This window comes from Eretmochelys imbricata, chromosome 4 (assembly GCF_965152235.1).
Source record: "Eretmochelys imbricata isolate rEreImb1 chromosome 4, rEreImb1.hap1, whole genome shotgun sequence".
Classification (NCBI taxonomy): domain Eukaryota; kingdom Metazoa; phylum Chordata; order Testudines; family Cheloniidae; genus Eretmochelys; species Eretmochelys imbricata.
Window position 1 is genome coordinate 63762854 of NC_135575.1, and position 20522 is coordinate 63783375.

General features: G+C 40.4%; 1 protein-coding gene across 1 annotated transcript in view; it reads left to right on the forward strand.

The window, feature by feature from the left end:
- Positions 1 to 1215: 1215 nt before the first annotated feature.
- Positions 1216 to 20522, forward strand: part of RBM46 (RNA binding motif protein 46) — a 38525-nt gene continuing 19218 nt past the window's right edge. The window contains exons 1-4 of the mRNA XM_077815409.1: positions 1216 to 1236; positions 1520 to 1681; positions 16034 to 16501; positions 17554 to 18336. Of these exons, the coding sequence (XP_077671535.1) occupies positions 1531 to 1681; positions 16034 to 16501; positions 17554 to 18336 (1402 nt within the window). The 5' untranslated portion in view covers positions 1216 to 1236; positions 1520 to 1530. The remainder of the gene's footprint in view (positions 1237 to 1519; positions 1682 to 16033; positions 16502 to 17553; positions 18337 to 20522) is intronic.

A 20522-nucleotide genomic window follows, 5' to 3' on the forward strand; every position in this document is an offset into this window, starting at 1 on the left:
ATATTCTTCATACAAAATGCTTTCCCTAAAATTGTGAGGTATAATAAATATTCATCTAATTTACTTAATCTATCTAATAGTTTTGTTTGAGGAGTAGGGCATTTGCTTGCTTAGGAAAAAATGACTTTTATGATAGTATTTTAAAATTGTATATTAAGCATGAGCACATTTTGTTTTGTATGTTTGTTCACTTGTGCAAGCATAGTGTCTTTCTCTGCTTCAGAACTGGTTTGCTCATTTTAAACATTGCTGACATTAAAATTATAGTAGTGAAAGTCTCAAACTTAGTTTGTTAATAGAAATTTTAAAAAAATCATTTGGGTGTTTTTAAAATTGATTGTTAAATTGAAGTTGAACTTTTCTTTAAAGATCAGTTGGAAATGAGCGTGTTTTAAATATTGTAGGGAAACTCTGAAGTCCTGTAGTTTAAATCCTTCTAAACTGAGTTAAGGTTGTACCATGACATGATAGAATTACTAACCCCGCTTTTTTCAAAGTCTTGTTGATAGCTACAAAATAAGCTATGTTTGAAGAAAGTGAGTAGTAATTAATGTTCAGAGGCAGCAACATGCATCTTGAGGTTTAACAGAGGCTGTCCTGACTCCAGTCTGACCTTGCCTCAATGTTGCTTCTTACACTGCACCCTCTGGCCCCCTTGCAAGTTTCCAGGCCCCAGAAATACCACCTACTTGTGAACTAAATCACTTTTAGCAGCATTTAATGAAGGATATAAGTAAGGCTGTTTGTAATCCAGGATGGTATTACTAAAAATGTAAGGGTCCTTATTTCATGCATTTGCGGGGATTTGTAAATGCAGCAAGGGCCTGGCAGCTGTTCTATGAGGGATAGGAAACTCCTAAACAGTAGCAGGAAGCTCAGCCTGTCAGGAACTACATGCTGCCCCAGAGAAGAGCTGCAGTGAATAGATCTCGGCAGACCTCTGGCTCTCCATAGTGGCAGGAGTCCTGACTCCAGGAAAGGTACTGAGCTGCGAACCGGGTTGGAAGGGAATGGTGGACCCAGGTGGGAACAGATAAACTGATACTTGACTCTAAGATCCTGGGGTGAAGGCTTACTTAATTTTCATTGGGTTTTAGGTTAATAAACTAGATCCCTCAGAAGGGGCATTGTTTCCTACATAAAGCCTTGGTGAATTTATTAATGACATTAGGGGAAACTGTGGCAGAAAGCGCTGCACTTGGCCACCCTGTGACACTCCATTGGCGAGTAAACAAGGTAAAACAGAAATTTCAGGCTATATCCTACAGATTATTACTGCTATGTGTACTGTAGTCTCATGCATAATTTTATTGTAATAAATGGGACTATATTTGCGAGAAAATATATGGATGATAACATGCTAGTTTAGAACAAAAAAGCTTGTTTCTGCAAGAGAGGAATTTCATGAGGTAAAGTTAAAATAACTTATGCTGTTACTTTTCTGGCTTTTAGTAGCTATTGTACGTGGGTTACTTTGGAATTATGTATTATGAAATTTTATCTTAATGTTTTGTTGAAGATATTGCAAATATGCATGACGAAAATACAGATGTAACAAATGGATGTGGCAAAATCCGAACTGGTACTCAGAATGAGGCTGCCTTACTAGCTTTGATGGAAAAGACTGGCTACAGCATGGTTCAAGAAAATGGACAAAGAAAATTTGGTGGTCCTCCACCAGGTGAGCATTTGTTTGAAATTATAAAAATACCAGGCCAAGTTCTGTCTTTACTTTTGCCCAGTTAAACCATTGAAATTGACATTTAGCAAAGAAAACAGGGAATTGAGAATACATCATAATGTTAAGGGATTTCCCTTTGCCCCTCCCTTGGTTCTTGTCATGCAGACAGAAAGCAAAAGACCTGAAGTCTGAAGTGCAGGCAAAGCGATGTTTATTGGGGTTAATCAAGCAAGCATATCCATAGCTCTGTATGCCACAGAACCTTTCCTGTCCCCTTTTTTCCCACCTCCTTCTTCTTGGCAGGCTTAATTATACCTGTAGTGCACGCCCCTGGTCCCATCCCTTACAATTTATGGTCATGTTCCGTTTTGGAGGATTGTGAGTCTGGGGGCTTTGGTACCACCTCCTTTGCCCTCATGGGAAGGGTAAGGAGTGAGGCTATGTATTGGCCAGGGTCACCTTTTCTCTGGCTTTTTAGTATTTCTTATGCCTCCCCCCACATTCCCTCTTGTCCTTCCAGACTGGTTTCTTGACCTTGCCTTGAGATAGGAGTCGAGGCAGTCTTCAAGTGTACGCTCGTATATTAAGCTCCCACCATACCCAGCAACACTTAAACTCTCTTCCTTATCTCTTCTCACTGTGCTATAAACGCCGTCTGGTTAGGCAGAAGCAACACATGGTGTTTTGGTTCACATATTAGTAAGGATATAAAAATATCAAAAATCAAACTCAAAATCTTATCCCAAGCTAAGAGACAGGCCTATATACTAACACATGTGCAGTGAGACTAAGGTAATATGGAAAAAGATACCTTAGGTTGTATAACTTCTTGAATTTAATGCTTCATTTCCCAATTTAATCTAGTATTAATGGAGTTGTTTGTTTTAGAATTTTCCTCTTTTTGTTCTACCGGGGGGGAATCCATGTGTAGTTTAGGAATGGTGGCATGGCAGGGCTGTGGAGGTTTGGACTTATTAATATGTGTTATGTTAATAACTAGGGCTGTCAAGTGATCAAAAAAATTAATTGCGCTACCAAAAAATTCATTGTGATTAATTGTGCTGTTAATAATAGAATACCATTTATTTAAATATTTTTGGATGTTTTCCAATTTTTCAAATATATTCCATTTCAGTTATAACACAGAATACAAAGTGTACAGTGCTCACTTTATTTTTGATTACAAATACTTGCACTGTAAAAAAGAATGTTTGTTTTTCAATTCACCTAATACAAGTACTGTAGTGCAATCTCTTTATCATGAAAGTTGAACTTACAAATGTAGAATTATGTACAAAAAATAACTACATTCAAAAATAAAAGAGCCTGCAAGTCCAGTCAGTCCTACTTCTTGTTCAGCCAATCGCTCAGACAAGCAAGTTTGTTTACATTTGCAGGAGATAATGCTGTCCGCTTCTTGTTCACAACATCACCTGAAAGTGAAAACTAGTGTTCACCTGGCACTGTTGTAGAGCTATTTACATGCCAGATGCGCTAAAAATTCCGATGTCCCTTCATGCTTCAACCACCATTCCAGAGGACATGCACCTGTGCTGATGACGGGTTCTGCTCGATAACAGTCCAAAGCAATGTGGACTGACACATGTTCATTTTTGTCATCTGAGTCAAATGTCACCAACAGAAGGTTGATTTGGTGGTTTGTGTTCTATAGTTTCCGTATTGGAGCGTTGCTCTTTTAAGACTTCTGAAAGCATGCTCCACACCTCATCCATCTCAGGTTTTGGAAGGCACTTCAGATTCTTAAACGTTGGGTCAAGTGCTGTAGCTATCTTTAGAAATGTCACATTAGTACCTTCTTTACGTTTTGTCAGATCTGTAGCAAAAGTGTTCTTAAAGTGAATAAATGTGCTGAGTCATTATTTGAGACTACTATAACATGAAATACATGGCAGAATGCGGGTAAAAAGAGTCAGAGACATACAATTCTCCCCCAAGGAGTTCAGTCACAAATTTAATTAACGCATTATTTATTTTAACGAGGGTCATCAGCATGGAAGCATGTCCTCTGGAATGATGGCCGAAGCATGAAGAAGCATACAAATGTTTAGCATACCTGGCACGTAGATACTTTACAATTCCAGTTACAGAAGTACCATGCGAAGTACCATGTCTTCTGGTGACCTTGTAAATAAGAAGAGGGCAGCATTATCTCCTGTAAATGTAAACAAACTTGTTTGTTTTAGTGATTGGCTGAACAAGAAGTAGGACTGAGTGGACTTGTAGGCTCTAAAGTTTTGTATTTTGTTTTTGAGAGCAGTTATGTAACAAAAAAAAATCTAGATTGCACTACAGTACTTGCGTAGGGTGAATAGAAAAATACTGCTTTTGTTTATCATTTTTACAGTGCAAATATTTGTAATAAAAAAAAAAGTGAGCAGTGTACACTTGGTAGTCTGTTGTAACTGAAATAAATATATTTGAAAATGTAGAAAAACATCCAAAAATATTTAATACATTTAATTTGGTATTCTATTGTTTAACAGCGCAATTTAAACTGCGATTAATCACAATTAATTTTTTGAGTTAATCGCATGAGTTAACTGTGAATAATCGACAGCCCTATTACTAACTGTTTCTTCACTTAAGAATGCACTTAAAATTCTGGTGTGCATGCACAACATGGTCAACTTTAAACAGATATGATTTTAATTTTGAATCAGTTTTCCTCAAATTTTATTTGTCTTTTTAAGTCACCTTGAGATTTACAGCCAAATTTTGAACTGATATTTCACACTTTTAAAGTTATATGAATACAGAATTTCTGATTGAACAAATAGGGAAATTGCAATTTTTCTTACTTGGATAATTCAAAACCAGCTCAATGAATTTTGCTCAGACTTTAAGAAAAATTGCTTTTATGCTGAATAATATAATTGAATATTAAGCACAAAGGATTTTATTCGTAAAATTGCAGACAATAGTGGAAACTGCATTTCTGCTCTATAGCAGTTGCAGGTCACTTTTGCAAGTCTCAGTGGCTTTGGGCTTGACTGCACTGCAGTGTTAGTTCAAGTTATCTACCCATGAGTTAACTCCTGTTGAGTTAGCTGAGCTTGAGTGAGAGCAGTCATGCTGCAAAATGTCACTCAAGCAGCATAGCGTGTATGTATTAGCAGTGTAGATTAGCCGAGGCACTTATTTTTAAAGGTATTTAGGTGCTGTGATGTTTAGCTGAATAATGCCTTTAAAAATCTGGACCCAAAACCCTATAGCATTACTAGTTCAAGCATCAGTAGCACTTGGCCTTCAATCCTCCCCCACCCATCCCCATGGGTGAGCTAACTCGAGTTGAGACTTGCGTTGGAGACTTGCATGTGTGCGCAGGATTTGGGTTAGGAACAACATTAGAGTTATATCTCAAGCGAATGCTGCTGTTCTTCCTCTTATCATGGCCCAATCTGGAAACCAGAAAAGACAGCCAGGAGCAGGGTGATTCCATACCCCTACTTTTAGAGCACTTCCTGGGATATGGGAGACTCAAGTTCAAGTTCCTGCACCAAATTGAGCAGAGTAGGGATTTGAAAACAGGTCTCCCACCTTCCAGGTGAATGCCCTAACCACTATGCTGTTTGCTATAATGGGGTTGGGGGTATTGCTCTCACTTTTTCTTTCTCTGGTATTTTGTGGGGAATTGCTTACCTGGCGTAGGTGCCTAACTCCAGGAGAGGCTTCACAGCTGTGAATCCCTAGCATCGATATTGCCTAATTAGCTTTCGAGGAACAGGAGTTAGGCCATGCCCCTCTCCTCAGCATTTCCTAAGATCTTAGTGACTTGCCACTCAGTATGCTGGCATCTGTGAATCTTTTTCAGGAGCCTAACTCTTCCCTTGCATTGTATAGGGAGCCTCGGGGCCTAACTTTTGGTTGAGGATTCTCCTGGGTGACAGTTGTGGAGCAATAGGTTCCTTCGTGGATCTAGGCCTTAGAAGCTTGTTTCAGAAACCAAATTAAAAATGTATTCCAGGGGCGATGGAAAGGGGTGGTGGTCAAGCGGCCATAGCCCACCCACTTTTCACCACGGCCCTGGTTCCCTTCCCCATCTCTTCCCCCCCGCCCCGAGGCCCGGCCCTGCCCCCCAACAGCCAGGCCGGAAGTTGGAGCTTGGCCTGGGTAAAAATGGCCCAGGGAGCATGGGAAGCTGTGGGGAGCCATGGACCCTCCACCTGCCCAGGGTTGGGGGGCCCGAGAGCAGCCCCTGGCCTGTGTCCACACCCCCTGGATCCCCTGCCCAGGGCAAATGGAGGGTCTGTGGCTTCCCACAGCTGCCTGGGAGGCTCTTACCATGGCCTGGCTGAAGCCTGCCCCTGGTCGGGCTGGAAGCCAGAACTGGGTCAGAGTAAGAGCTGCGTAGGGAGCTGCAGATCTTCCATCTGCCCTGGGCAGGGACAGAGGCTGGGAACTGCTCTCGGGGGCGGGGGGTCCCCCCAGCCCAGGCAGGTGGAGGGGCCTGGGCTCCCTGGCCTGCCTTCCGGCTTGGCTGGGGGCCAGGGCCTCAGGGGAAGAGGTGGGTCAGGGGCGGGGTCATGGAGGGGGTGGGGCCTTGTGCTCCCCCCTTCACTTTTTGGAAGAATCAGTCACCCGTGATGTATTCTTTAATACAATAAGCATAATTCAACAGAATAAAGGCTGTTTTTTATAATTTGGAGATGTTAAATATAGTCTCAAACAATTTGTATAGCACCATTGTTCCCAAACTTCTGAGTACTGCAACTCCCTTACAGATACTGTACAATTTGGTGGCTCCCCATGACTAAATACCATTTTTTTTTTTACTGTCTCAGGACACTAACTTCAAGAGGGACCACTACTTCGGTTGGTTTGGGGCCTTCATTTAACTGTTCATTTGGTTTAATTATATAATGTGATCTAATCCAGATTATTAAAACAATAATTTGAAAATTATGCATTTTTTGACATGTTTGGACACAGCTGAAGATTTTAATGAGAAGAATGGTCCTATTTCGAGCTGTATAGTTGCACAGTGTTTTCCAAATTTAAATGATTTCTGTGTTTAGTTTTCACAGAAATCATGGGTAAAAACCTAGACTCAAAGATAACTGGAAGTGAATGGGAGCAGCACTTTCATAGTTTCATCACTGAGTTCTTTATACTGTCTTTTAACAGAAATCCAGAATTCCTGGATTGTTATATTTGAAAACTTCTACAGGTGATCACTTGACAGTGTGATACTTAAGGTTGGTATGGAGTCGTGTGTTACCAAGAATCTGTTTTTAATCCAATCAGTAACAAAATTAATGTTCAAATCTAGGAAAATATTAATCAAAATGGGATTACAACTCAGACAAATGAGTCAATATTTAGACTTTAGTGGCATTTTGATTACTTCCACTCTGTTCTGTTAAAAAGTGTGGTAACACTGGAAACATCTTGGTAACTCCCTTTTCAATGTGGCATTTCCAAAGAAAAAGTTGCTTCATGAATTGCCTGGTTTCCTTTCATATCTAGTATATTTGCTTTCCTCCTTGAAGTTAGGTTCAATGCATTCAGTCTGTCAAATATTTCCATTAGGTAAGCTAATCTAGTCAAGAAGTCAGCATTACACATGTAATCTGCAAGGTCTGTTTTCCCAAGAAGGGAAATTCTGATTTTTGTCGCTCAAAGACATGTAAAGCTTTCCCACGTGACTTCTCTGTGAAACAATTGTGGTCAGAGCCCATCTGTTCTCACATCATAATAAAATGTCTGTTTGCTGCCTGGAATTAACAAATTTGGTAACTGTTGAGGTCCTCACATACTTCACGTTGCAGCTTCTTAAATGTCAAAGCTTGGAGGTGAATCATGTAGTGAGTCCAAATTGTTGCTGGTGCCACTTTCTTTACTCATTTTGCAACCCTACTCTTCTATCCCGTCATGGCTGCTGCCCCATCAGTGCACAGCCCCCCTTTCAAAACTTTCATCCACTGTGAATTTTTTGAGGATCTTGTTCTTAACTTGTTCTGTCCGCTGGTTCTGGATGTTTTCTGCAAGATCCATCAGCAAGTTGACAGATTGTAGTATTTAACATAGGAATGTTTTTCAGTGTTATAGTTTCTTGTTTCCTAATCATAATTCTATTCATGTCTATTGCTCGTAGAAGGGTCTTGTTTATATTTTTCAGTTTGCCTGGTTACAACATAAGATGCTTCTAAGACTTTTTGAGGAACAATTGCTTATTTAGACATTGCTCTTTTGCCTCCTTAATTCTTCTTGTTTCCAAAGGAAAAAGTCACAGCTCTTATTTACAAATTCTAGGTGTTTGCTTTCTAAATGTTGCTGTAGTTTTCCTGGCCTTGTGCTTTCATTTACTAACGCTTGAAAACAAATGATACATTGTGGCTGTGGACTTTCCAAAGTAGTATCAAGATCTGAAAACCCAAACATAATGTAACTATCACCATATTATCTACTTCCTTCCTTTTCTGTTTAACTTTATTAAAATCGTCTTTAGCTGAATGTTTGCTTACATGTATGCTTAGCACTTGGTAAAAATTTTTCCATTATAAAAATAAAACTCACCTGTCTCAGCCTCAGCCCCCTACCGCTACATGCTAGTGCAGTGGTGCTGCTGGCGCTGGGAGCCTTTCTGTGCACTTGGCTTCAGCAGGGGGCCTTCAGCAGAGATTTCTGGTGAATACTTCCCACAGCAGGAAATCTCTCTGCTGAGGGCCCCCTGCAGGAATGGAGATCATGGAGATGCTTCCAGTCATGGTGGTGGTAGCAGCAGCAGCAGCAGGACAAGACCCAGGTGATTTCTAAGCTTGGTTTAATAGTCTCTTAATTAGGGAAAAACCCAAAATGGGCATATCTGCTAAAAAAATTTTTTTCTCATACACTCGTGGCTCTCCCATGAACCCTTCATGATTCTCCAGGGGAGCCATGGGTCACGGTTTTTGAGGCATTGGTGTAGCACATAAAAATTTTGCCAACGTCTGAAAAAAGATATGGAATCTGACCATGCTGGAAATACACCATTCACAAATCGCATCAGTAGTGTGTCTGATGACAAAAACTTCTGAAGACAACATAGCCTAACTGCATTTGGCAAAATGATGTGCTGCTTCAGTCTCTGACTATGGTATGTATTTTGCATGAATTCTTTGACATGTAAGATTAGACTGACCAGTGAAGGTGCTGACAGATACTGCTGGCAATAAAGTTTGGCTTTGCTGATTTAATGTAACCCCTTGGAACTAACAGATCTAAAGTTGCAACCATTAAGTGCCTAATGCACTTTGCATAAACACTGAGTATTTGGTAAACCCAGCTAAACTAATTTTGAATAGCTGTGAAAGAAAGATTCAGGATATATAACTTGAATTTTTTGCAATATTGAGTGTATTGAGAAATGCAATTAGATCAGTTCATTGTCTTAGAAGAGATGGGAACAAGAGTTTTATTTCAGATGTCTATTTAGGACTTAATTGGTTAGTAGATTGAGAGTGACCATAAAAAATCAAGTCATGTTAACAAAATCCATTATTGTTTAACTTTATGATTTCCTGATCATACAAAGCATGGGCTGTATGGTCTTAATATCTGCATGTGTTTCTGCCCCTTTTTGTGAAGATTGAAATCTGTGCTGTCTTCTCTGTCCCCAAATCAGGCATCTGCGCATAGGAAAGGGGCCTGCTTGTGGTAAGTGATAGCAGTGTTAGATTGCCAGTTGTGTTAGCTACCTTGTCCTGTGATCAGTCCTCTGAGGAGAAGTCTTAAATGTTAATAAGGCTTAAGGCTTTATTAACGTGGAAGTGGTGCACTTCCATGCTATGGACATTTGGGGACAATGAAGTGCTATGTAAACCCTGGTGATGTGGCTCCAAATGGATGCTGATAGCCCTGGAGGATTCCCTATGTACTGTGCAGTTTTTTGGCAACCCAGCAGGCAAATCTGATCATTCTGTTTGGAGGCTAACCTCACCCAGCCAATCTGGCCTAGCAGAGTTTTCATCTCTGCTGCAACTTTTCTGCAGATGAGGGTTACCTGGTCCACTAAATGTTATGTTTGTACACATTTAATCACTATAACATTATTTACAAAAGTTATTGTAGTATGTGTCTTATTGATAAACTTTCACGTAAAATGTAGGCAAATTCTTATTCACCTTCTGGAGGCTCGCAGGCCTGCCTCTTTCTTATTTTCCCCTGTTTTATTTCTTTCCTCTTTCTCCTATCTCTCCATGCTGTCTGTCATCTCATAATTCTCAAATCAGCTCTTTGTTTTGCATGTAGATGCAATTTAGTTTTTAAAGCTTTTTTCCTCATTCATTCTAAGTTGTGAAAGAGAGTGCAAAGAGGAAGGATATGTTAAAGGGGGGTGTAGATCACTGTTCAAATTGGTCTGCAAAATTCATCCTATAACTTTTAAAACATCTGATATTATATTTTGTATGCAGTGGTGAGAGATAACAGATATATCAGATCTGTTGTGATACCAGGTAATCAGTGTACGTGAAGACTTAGCTTGGCTAAAGGAGAGAGACATGGATTTGATGGGTACTTTCAGACACCAGCTAAAGATTTGTCTGGTTTCTCTCTTCTTCAGTGTTAGGAAAGATTGTTCTTCAGTCTGGGGCACCATTGATTCAGATTCTTTTGTTCTGAGAGTGACTGAAATGAGGGACAGTTAAATCAGAATGGTTATTCCAGTCTTAATTTGAAATAACTGATATATTGAAACTAGTATGAATACTTACATCTACTAGTGTAAAGATCCTAGTGCACACATTGGTACTTAGAAAACAGGGAGTACTTGTGGCACCGTAGAGACTAACAAATTTATTAGAGCATAAGCTTTATGCTCTAATAAATTTGTTCATCTCTAAGGTGCCACGAGTACTCCCTGTTCTTTTTGCGGATACAGACTAACACGGCTGCTACTCCTGAAACATTGGTACTTAATATGCTATGGATTTGAATCACTGTATGATTTTAGTTGCATATTCAAAATTTGACAGGATACAATTTTTTAATATTTTCCAAAGGAAACTTCACCTATACTCTTCAAACATGCTCATTTATAAATCACAGAATCCTAGAATATCAGGAACGGCTCTCAGGAGGTCATCTAATCCAACCCCCTGCTCAAAGCAGGACCAATCCCCAACTAAATCATGCCAGCTAGGGCTTTGTCAAGCCTACCTGAACTTCTAAGGAAGGAGATTCCACCATATAAGTAAGACACCTCTTAGCATAAATAAACTTGGACATGAAGTGTATATGAAACTTAATTTGGCATCAGCTTGTGAAACTGGAGAATTATGGGATGAGCAAAATGGGTACAATTTTCTTGCAATTTTTGAAGTTAATGAGAGAAAACAGACTGCAAATAACAATTCTGCATCCTTTGCTTATTTGATAATGTCAACAAAGTGAAAAATATGCCATATGTTTGTGTTTTGGCAAGGAGAAGCCTTTTGTTCTGTTTCATACCGTGAGCAAGATATGGTATAGCACAACCTGAGGGCCCACAAACCTGTTACCTGACATAGCACATTCGGATCAGTATAATGTTTACAGGGTTGAGCAACAGGCATTGTATTTGAAAATAATGAAGCATATTATTGCTAATTTTGAACCTGTTAATCAGAACTTCAGTTGAAATATTGAATAAGTGGAGAATGTGTCATAGGGATGTGCATTAATTTTGCAATTGTTTTGGAACTTTACATCTTTGACAGTAAAATGTATTGATCTTCAGCACAAGAGAGATGCGATATTTGATCTTTTTGTGATAAATGTCATTTTTTGAATACACAGTCTGGGTTACTTTATTTTGGAATAATCCTCCAGAGTTTTAAATCTGTTGCATAACCATGGTGTGTGTGTGTGGTCTTTTAAACCCTTTGAAGTGCTTTAATAGGCTTGGAGGCGCTACTGTGCTCAGCTCAGATGCTAGCTTGAAGGACTTGTGAGCATGGGAGCAGTTTCATGGTGCTGCTTAGCCATTCCGAAGGAGAAGCCAAGTTTGCAGAGGGAATAGACCACTCCTGGAGTGGGGCTGGTTAGTCTGACCTCAGATTCTGCCGCCTCCCACTACCTTCAAGAGATGGAAAAGAATTCTCCCTGTGGCTTCTGAGGATGGGGTAGGCTCACACTAGGGTGACCAGACAGCAAGTGTGGAAAAATTTGGAGTGGGGTGAGGGGGTAATAGGAGCCTATATAAGAAAAAGACCCAAAAATCAGGACTGTCCCTTTAAAATCAGGATATCTGGTCACCCTAGCTTACACCATACTTCCAGTAGTGAAAATCTATTATGGCAGCTCAAATTAAGGTTGTAGCTAGTCTCCCACATTAGATAGAAAACAAAAGAAGAACTAAAATGTGTATTTTTGGGAGGAGGAGGGATGGGGAAACAGAAGGAACACCCTAAGAACTGGGAAGCTGAAAAACAGAACTGGGGCCTAGGGGAGGAAGAGAGGTATGGAGAAGCAACTTTTATGGGTTATGGTGTGAAATTTAAATTTCTTTCACTGCCCGTACAGTTAATCACTATTATATTAAATGCATATCTGAAATGTAAAAATCTAATCCAACCTTAGCCTTGTCTGTACTACACAGTTTTGCTGCCGAAACAGTGGAGGTGTACACACAACAATGCTCCTCCCACTGATTTAACTCCTGCTACGCTGACATAATAAAACCATCTCGATGAGCGGCATAGAGCTTTTGGTGACAAAATTTAGTGACACTGTGTCAGTGTAGACACAGGGCAACATAAGGAATTGCACAGTGCCCCCAAGGAGGCGTTGCACAATGGCTATCATTGCAGTTTCTACTCAGCTGCTCTGCAGCCAGATATACATGTTCGCCCCCCTCTCTCCCTCCACGCCCCACTGCCTCAAAGCCTTGGGAATTTTTGAAATTCCACTTACTGTTTACTTGGTGTGGACAGCACACATCACATCTTCCCAGCTGACCATGCTGACTTTCTGCAACAAATGGCTCCCTTGTGGAGTACACCCGAGCTATTGGGTCTGGGGAGAGAGGAGGCTGTGCACTCGCAGCTCTAATATAGACATAGAAACTTTAACACCTAGGAGGAGCTTGCTTATTTCATGGATGAGGAGGGGCACGAAAGGGACATGCAGCATTGCTGTGCTAAGATAAAGGAGCTGAGGCAGGTGTACCAGAAGACTCCTCGTGCAGCCCATAGAGATGTGCATTCCTTGCCCTCCCCAAATTCATCCCTCCCCCACATTTCTCTCATGTTCCCAGCCCATCACAGTACCTCTTGCACTCCACCCCATGGCCATTTTCCTTAAAGATGGGTGGATTTACATGCAGCTGTGAGATCCTCACTTCAGTGAGTGTTGCTCACTGCCATGTCCGTTGTAAGAAATGTTAATCTGTGTATTGCTGTTACATAAAAATTGAGACTTACAAAGCCAGTGATTCTTTATTTGTGACCTACACAAGGTGGTTACAATGTAAATTCAAACACCGTGCCAATCACAATGTTTGCAGATTATAATTTATGCTCAGGCAGGAATCATTGCGTGGGTCATTCAAGGTGGCAAGTAAACAATGCCTGGCTCAGTTCATTACAGAAAGACACAGGGACTCATTGTCAAAATGCTGCTTCAGAGCCTCCCTGATTTGAATTGCCCCCTATTGAGCCCCTCTAATAGCCCTGGTGTCTTGCTGTTCAAAATCAGCTGCCAGGCGATCCGCTGCAAAGTTTCACGCCTGGGGAAATTTTTCCGCCTTAGCTTCACAAATGTTATGAAGAGCACAGCAATCTGATATGACCATGGGAATATTTTCCTCGGTGAGGTCTAACCTGCCAAAAAAGAAGTGCCAGCGACCCTTTAATCTGCCAAATGCACATTCTACCGTCATTATGCCCCTGCTGAGCCTGTTGTTGAAGTGCTGCTTGCTACTGTCAAGGTTTCCAGTGTATGACTTCACGAGCTACAGGAGTAAGGGGCAAGTTGAGTTTCCCAGAATCACTATGGGCCTTTCCACATCCCCTATTGGAACCTTCTGGTCTGGAAAGAAAGTTCCTGCATGCAGCTTTCTATATAGGCCAGCATCATGCACCTTTCCTAAGCAGCCCGCGTTGATGTTAGTGAAATGACAAAGGTGATTCACCAGTGCCTGCAATACCATAGAGAAGTAGCCCTTTTTGTTGATGTACTCTGTCACAAGATGGTCTGGAGCCAAAATTGGGATACATGTGCTATCTATTGCCCTGCCGCAGTTAGGGAACCCCATTGCCGTAAAGCCATCTTCTATTTCCTGCACATTGCCGAGAGTCACAGTCCTTTGTAGTAGGATGCGATTAATGGCCTTGCACACTTGCATCACCATAACCCCTATGGTGGCTTTCCCAAGTCCAAACTGATTCGTGATTGGCTGGTAGCAGTCTGGAATTGCCAGCTTCCACACAGCGGTTGCCACTCGCTTTTCCACCATTAGGGCAGCTCTAATTTTGGTGTCATTGTGCTGCAGGGCAGGGGCAAACTCTGCATGCAGTTCAAGGGAGGTGGCTTTGAGCATACAAAAGTTCTGCAGCCACTGTGTGTCATTACATATCTGCATCACAATCTGATCCCACCACTCTGTGCTTGTTTCTCAGGCCCAATAGCGACAGTCCACCAAGCGCAGCTGCTCCGTGAATGCCAACGTCAATCTTGAATTGTTTCTTTCCATAGCACACAGCAGGGCAGGCAGCATGGATTTCTATTCACATTTACAGCTACTGAAATACTGCAGGATCAGCCACATTGTATTCATAACACTTATCACAAGACTGGCCCCAACACAGTGATGAGTGCAAAGCTTACAGGGACAGTTGAAAAACAGCATGAAATGCATTTGGAAGCCCTTGGAATTATGGGATGGAGAAAACTGCATCATGGGGGGCAGTGATCTTGCCTCATGATGCACTGTAATCCACTCCCAGAACTAGCAGGAGAAAGTGATTTGCACTGGTCTCTGTCCATGCTAGAGTACCAACTGTGGACGCATTCCACCGACACAAGGTGTGTTGTGTGAACACGCACAAGTGACGTAATTATAATTAAGGCTTTGTGTTTGTCATGGATATCGCGGAACTCATGGATTCCGTGACTTCCTGCAACCACTGTAACTTCTGCAGCAGCCGGTGTGGCTGTTCCCTGGGCGGCCCTAGGGTCAGCCACACCGGCCACTGCTGGAGCAGCTCTGCAGCCAGCTGCTTGGATGGCCCCACAGCCATCTGCACTAGCTGCTACTCTGGCGGCCCTGGGCAGCTGGCCCTGGGGACGGCCTGAGCAGTGACCAATGTGGCTGTCCCTGAGGACCACCTGAGCAGCAGTCTCAGGGGCAGTGGGAGCAGCCACAGCTTAGCGGCTCCTGGCAACGATCCCGGGGTGGCCGGAGCAGCTGCTGGCCTCCCAGGACTCCCCTAGCCATGGCAGGAGCAGCAGCAGGTGGCAGTCAGAGTGGCAGCGCCCCCCCCCCGGGGCTCCCCACTTTGGCAGCTGGTGCCGTAGGCTCCTCCTCCCTACAAGGCCCCCCCCTTGAAGCACCCCTACTTAAGATTCAATCGGGTATTTATGGTATAAGTCATGGACAGGTCACAGGCCCGTGAATTTTTTTCTTGCTCATGACCTGTCTATGACTTTTAGTAAAAATACTGTGATTAAATCGTAGCCTTAATTATGATTGTTGATGTAATTTAAGTCAACTTAACTCTGTAGTGTAGATATGGTCCTAGACTCTTCCAATATTCATAAAAGTGCTCTAGATAATGTTAATATCAATTGGATGCTATGTATAAATCCAGGTAAGAGAAGCTGAAGTTGTAATTTCATGAAGTATGACACTCTTGAAATTCATAAACACAGCACCAGGAAAAGAGCTAGCTTTTGGATGAACACATTCTGTATGTTTAAGCAGTATGTATCTGGAAACCTTTGCCATAACTATATCTCAGTTGTAGTCCGGGAAGGATTTGGATTGATTTCCACCTTCCATTTTATGCAGAGATATGTGCAGTTTGGAAAGCTGACATATCCCTTACAGTAGAATGTCACTGACTCTTTTTGGACAAAGCATTAGGGATTTACTTTTGAAAATTATTTGTGTAATATGTATTTTCTTTAACTTACTTAGTAAAAGTTCTTAAAAAACAAACATACCCAAAAGCTGAATGGGGTTGTCTTGTTTTCAGAACTGTAGGGAATCAAGAAAAGATAACATAAATCAATACAGTAATAACCTTTGTAACATACTGTACAGCATTACCAATACATCAGAAATGTGCTTACAAATTCTGAAAAAATACTGTTTGAGAAAGTTGTGGTTATGGCATTCATACTTACTGGTTGCTGGACAATTTTTTTAAGGTTGGGAAGGTCCTCCCCCACCTCGTGGCTGTGAAGTTTTTGTGGGAAAGATTCCTCGTGATATGTATGAAGATGAATTAGTCCCTGTTTTTGAGAGAGCTGGGAAGATTTATGAATTCAGACTGATGATGGAATTTAGTGGCGAGAATCGAGGATATGCCTTTGTGATGTACACAACTAAAGAAGAAGCCCAGCTGGCCATCAGGATCCTTAATAATTATGAAATTCGTCCAGGAAAATTTATTGGTGTCTGTGTAAGCTTAGACAACTGCAGATTATTTATTGGAGCTATTCCAAAAGAGAAAAAGAAAGAAGAAATCTTGGATGAAATGAAGAAAGTTACAGAAGGAGTGGTTGATGTTATTGTTTATCCAAGTGCTACTGACAAAACTAAAAATCGTGGCTTTGCCTTTGTAGAATATGAGTCTCACAGAGCTGCTGCTATGGCTAGAAGAAAACTAATTCCAGGTAAGCCTTTAATTTTATTATTAAATGTGAAATTTTAAAAATCAAAGCATTTATAATAGATTTCCACTTTTGGATCTGTGCTTACACCACCTTTATCTTACTCAGTTGATTTCAGTGGGACTTGACACACACTTAGTTCTATCCTGACCAGGGATTTTTTTAAATTGAGGGATGAAGATACTGGAATTGGGAAAGGGAGAGAGAGCAAAAGTTTCAGTAGCAAGGGAGAGAGTTGGAAGGAAAAGGAGAGAAGAGATCGGGGAAGCATAGTTGGAGAAACAAGAAAGAAAGGCCAAGAAAATGTCTACCACCAAAGACAGGGCGTGAAATCCTGGTCCCATTGAAATGATTGACAAAACTTCTATTGACTTCACCCAAAGTCTTATGTTGGTCACAGACAAGAAGCATTGACTTTAAAGAAGCTTATCTAAGCCTTGAAAAGTAACAGGAGAAATAATAAGGCCAACTCAACAAATGTAAGGAAAAAAATGGTATGGCACTCAAATTTGAACTTTTTTTAAACATAACATGCTTTATTATATTCAGTGAACTTGTTTTAATGCATATTGGGGAAATACATTAATAGGGCTTATTCTAACATGGACACACATTATTTTGTGTTTTGTTCCCACCCACACACAAAGTATGACTATTTTAAAAATACTATACATTGCATCACCAACTGGCAAAATATTTGACTACTTGAAACCACATAGATTTCACAAAAGCAATCATCTTTAGCAAAACTGGCACTGGTTGTGGTTTAAGCAGAAGCAGACTGAGTACTTTTTAAACAGATAAACATTGCTGAAGAATTTTTTGCAAAGTTTTATTTTTCTTATTGACCTTTATACTTTCAAGCAATGTCTGTTTAGCAAAGTGAATGCAAATAAAACATTTCATAGTGGTTTGTTTCAAATTTAGTATTATAAATAACATAGGCTTATTTCAGTGTTTTGGTTCCCGGAATTGTTAATTAATATTATTTTTCACTTAGCTTGCTTTTTTCAGTATTAGGCATTTTACTTAAATCTAATACTTCTTTGTCCTAGGAACATTCCAGCTATGGGGACATACTATTCAAGTAGACTGGGCAGACCCAGAGAAAGAAGTTGATGAAGAAACAATGCAGAGGGTTAAAGTATTGTATGTAAGAAACTTAATGATCTCTACTACAGAGGATGCAATTAAGGCTGAATTTAACAAATTCAAGCCAGGAGCAGTTGAACGTGTAAAGAAACTGAGAGACTATGCTTTTGTTCATTTTTTCAACCGAGAGGATGCAGTTGCAGCTATGTCAATTATGAATGGAAAATGCATTGATGGAGCTAGTATTGAGGTAACACTGGCAAAACCTGTAAACAAAGAAAGCACTTGGAGACAGCATCTTAATGGTCAAATTAGTCCCAATTCTGAAAATCTTCTAGTTTTTGCTAACAAGGAAGATGGTCATCAAAAATCATTAGGAAAACCAGGAAATCTTTCAGTTCGTCTTAATGGTCAGCACAGTCCAAGCCCCCCTGAAATTGAAAGGTGTACTTACCCATTTTTTCCAGGGACAAAGCTTACTCCAATTAGCATGTATTCTTTAAAATCCAATCATTTCAGTTCTGCAGTAATGCACTTGGATTATTACTGCAACAAAAATAACTGGGCACCACCAGAATACTATTTATATTCAACAACAAGTCAGGATGGAAAAGTACTCTTGGTATATAAAATAGTTATTCCTACTATTGCAAATGGATCCCAGAGTTATTTTATGCCAGACAAACTCTGCACAACCTTAGAAGATGCAAAGGAATTGGCAGCCCAGTTTACACTGCTACATTTGGGTAAGTTTAATAATTATTTTTAATTAGTTCTTAGGAATTGAAACCAGAGAAGGTTACTTTAAATTTGTTCTGTGTATACATAGCCTACGTACTTGCTGCCTGTGGGCTAAGTACATCTTCTTTCCTGTGTTCTCAGTTCACCAGTCTTGATCTGTAGGGTGGTGTCACTGTTGTTCGTGATAAACAAGAAGCACAGTGCTAAAGAAATCTTCAACTTCACACATCAAGAGCCATTTTTCCGCTTTAGTTCCTTCACATGAATGCAGGTTGTAACAATGCATCTCTTATTTTTTATCTTTTTCCTACTTCTGTTTTATACTTTTTCCCATTTCATCTTCTCTTTTGAATTGAATACAAAGTGGGTTCCAATAGGAGTTTCATCATATGGTATTAATTTTGCCCACAGGAGATGATTTAGACCATAGGCTACAGGAGAATTACCAGGAAGAAGAAATAGTTACATGTTAGGAAGAGCTATAGCTGCTTTCAGGAGGGATTGACTTACCTGTTTTTTTAGAACTGAGGACTGTGGCAATAGAAAGGTGGCTTTACAACTGCCTACCTCGTCCTGGGTCCTGTGCCACAGGCAACTTGGCTAGACCAAAAGGATAGAGCTCTATATGAAGCTGAGAATCACGGTGGATTTGATTTAAATCATCATCAGCAAACATATGTTTCTTGAATGGTTCACCCTTAGCTCTAAAGTTTATTATAGTTGGCATTACAGAGGGATGATTGCTGGATGTCCATGTCATAGCCAGCTCCTCTTCTTCAGCAGTTAAGGTTTGACCCTGGTACCGAGTATTGAGAATATTTGCAAGAAAATGAGCTAGAGATAGTGCTTTTCCCATTTGTTTTTTTAATGCTTGTAATTTAACTGTCATTGCATATTTCTCTTTTTAAGATCTCACTCAGTTCCTTCGAAATTTCAACAGTGTCAGCAATAAAACAGCTATTTCCCTGCATTTTGTTCAAGGTTACAGAAATAGGCTTCAAGGTACTCAGCATATGTTCAACATTTCTCTTAAGCCCAGTGTTGAGAACTTTGGCTGTGGCAGTGCCATCTATTTTTTCCACAGTTTTGTTCACAAACTGTCGTCAGATTAGGCCAGTTCTTGATATAGTGCTCAAAAAAGTCCACTACTGAGTTCTGTTGCACGTCTTGTGGGAGAGTTAGCTTGGTTCCTCCCACTTTTTTTCAGAGCAGCTACTGCAAAGTGGTTGTTACGGAAGTATTTTGTAATTTCAACAACATTAGCCTTTATTTCTGGAACACTGAAGTCTTAGGCTAGAAGGTGCATCAAATGAGCACTGCAGCCATATGTTAGCTTGGGACTCTTCACTGTCTTCTAAATTTCTTCTCATCTTGGATACATTTGCAGCATGGTCTGTGACCAAGCTGTGTACTAGACATTTGAATTTTTTCATCAATTACCTCTTTTTGTAATCTGCTGGTTCTTATCACAAACTTATCTATGGTTGTTTCTGGATGATGGAGATTTTTTTTCCTTTTTGCTTCAGGTGATATACTGTGGCTATGTGAACATACATGATGTGACTGAAACACTATTGTTGGCAGGTATCTGAAACTATCGAAAATGATGGAGATCCTGAAGATGGATGGTCTTCAGAATCCTGTATCTTGAGGATGGATTCTCCTAAACAAAATATGTTAATGCAGTTATTTAATTATTATTACCATATTGCTCATTTAGTATTACTCATTGCATTCACTGACACTCAGTACTACTTTAAAGGTGAAATTGTAAAAGGAAGGTCTGCCTATTTCAGCTATTTATTTTTCATTACAATTGCATCTAAAATGTTAGTACCATAGAGTAACAACTATATTTTTTGCTCAAACATGAGAATTCAAGAATAGTCCAGAAGGAAGACAGGAAGTCCTTAAGAAAGAAGTATGAAATAAAAAAGTTTACCAACCTGAAGATCCTGCATGTTCAGATATGTTCCTTTCATCATCTTCAACGCAGCTTCCTCCTGAGAAGGAACACTTCTCATGATGTTGTTCCATGTGGGCAACCAGGCCTTGCATTTCTTTGTTGCACTGTTTGCATGCATTCTGTCTTACACACAGGTAGAGGAACTTAATTAAAATAAGTCCCAAGCTAGATCTCTTTCATGTCTTGCTGCCATTATAGATTTTCTCTTCTAGTGAGAGAATAGTA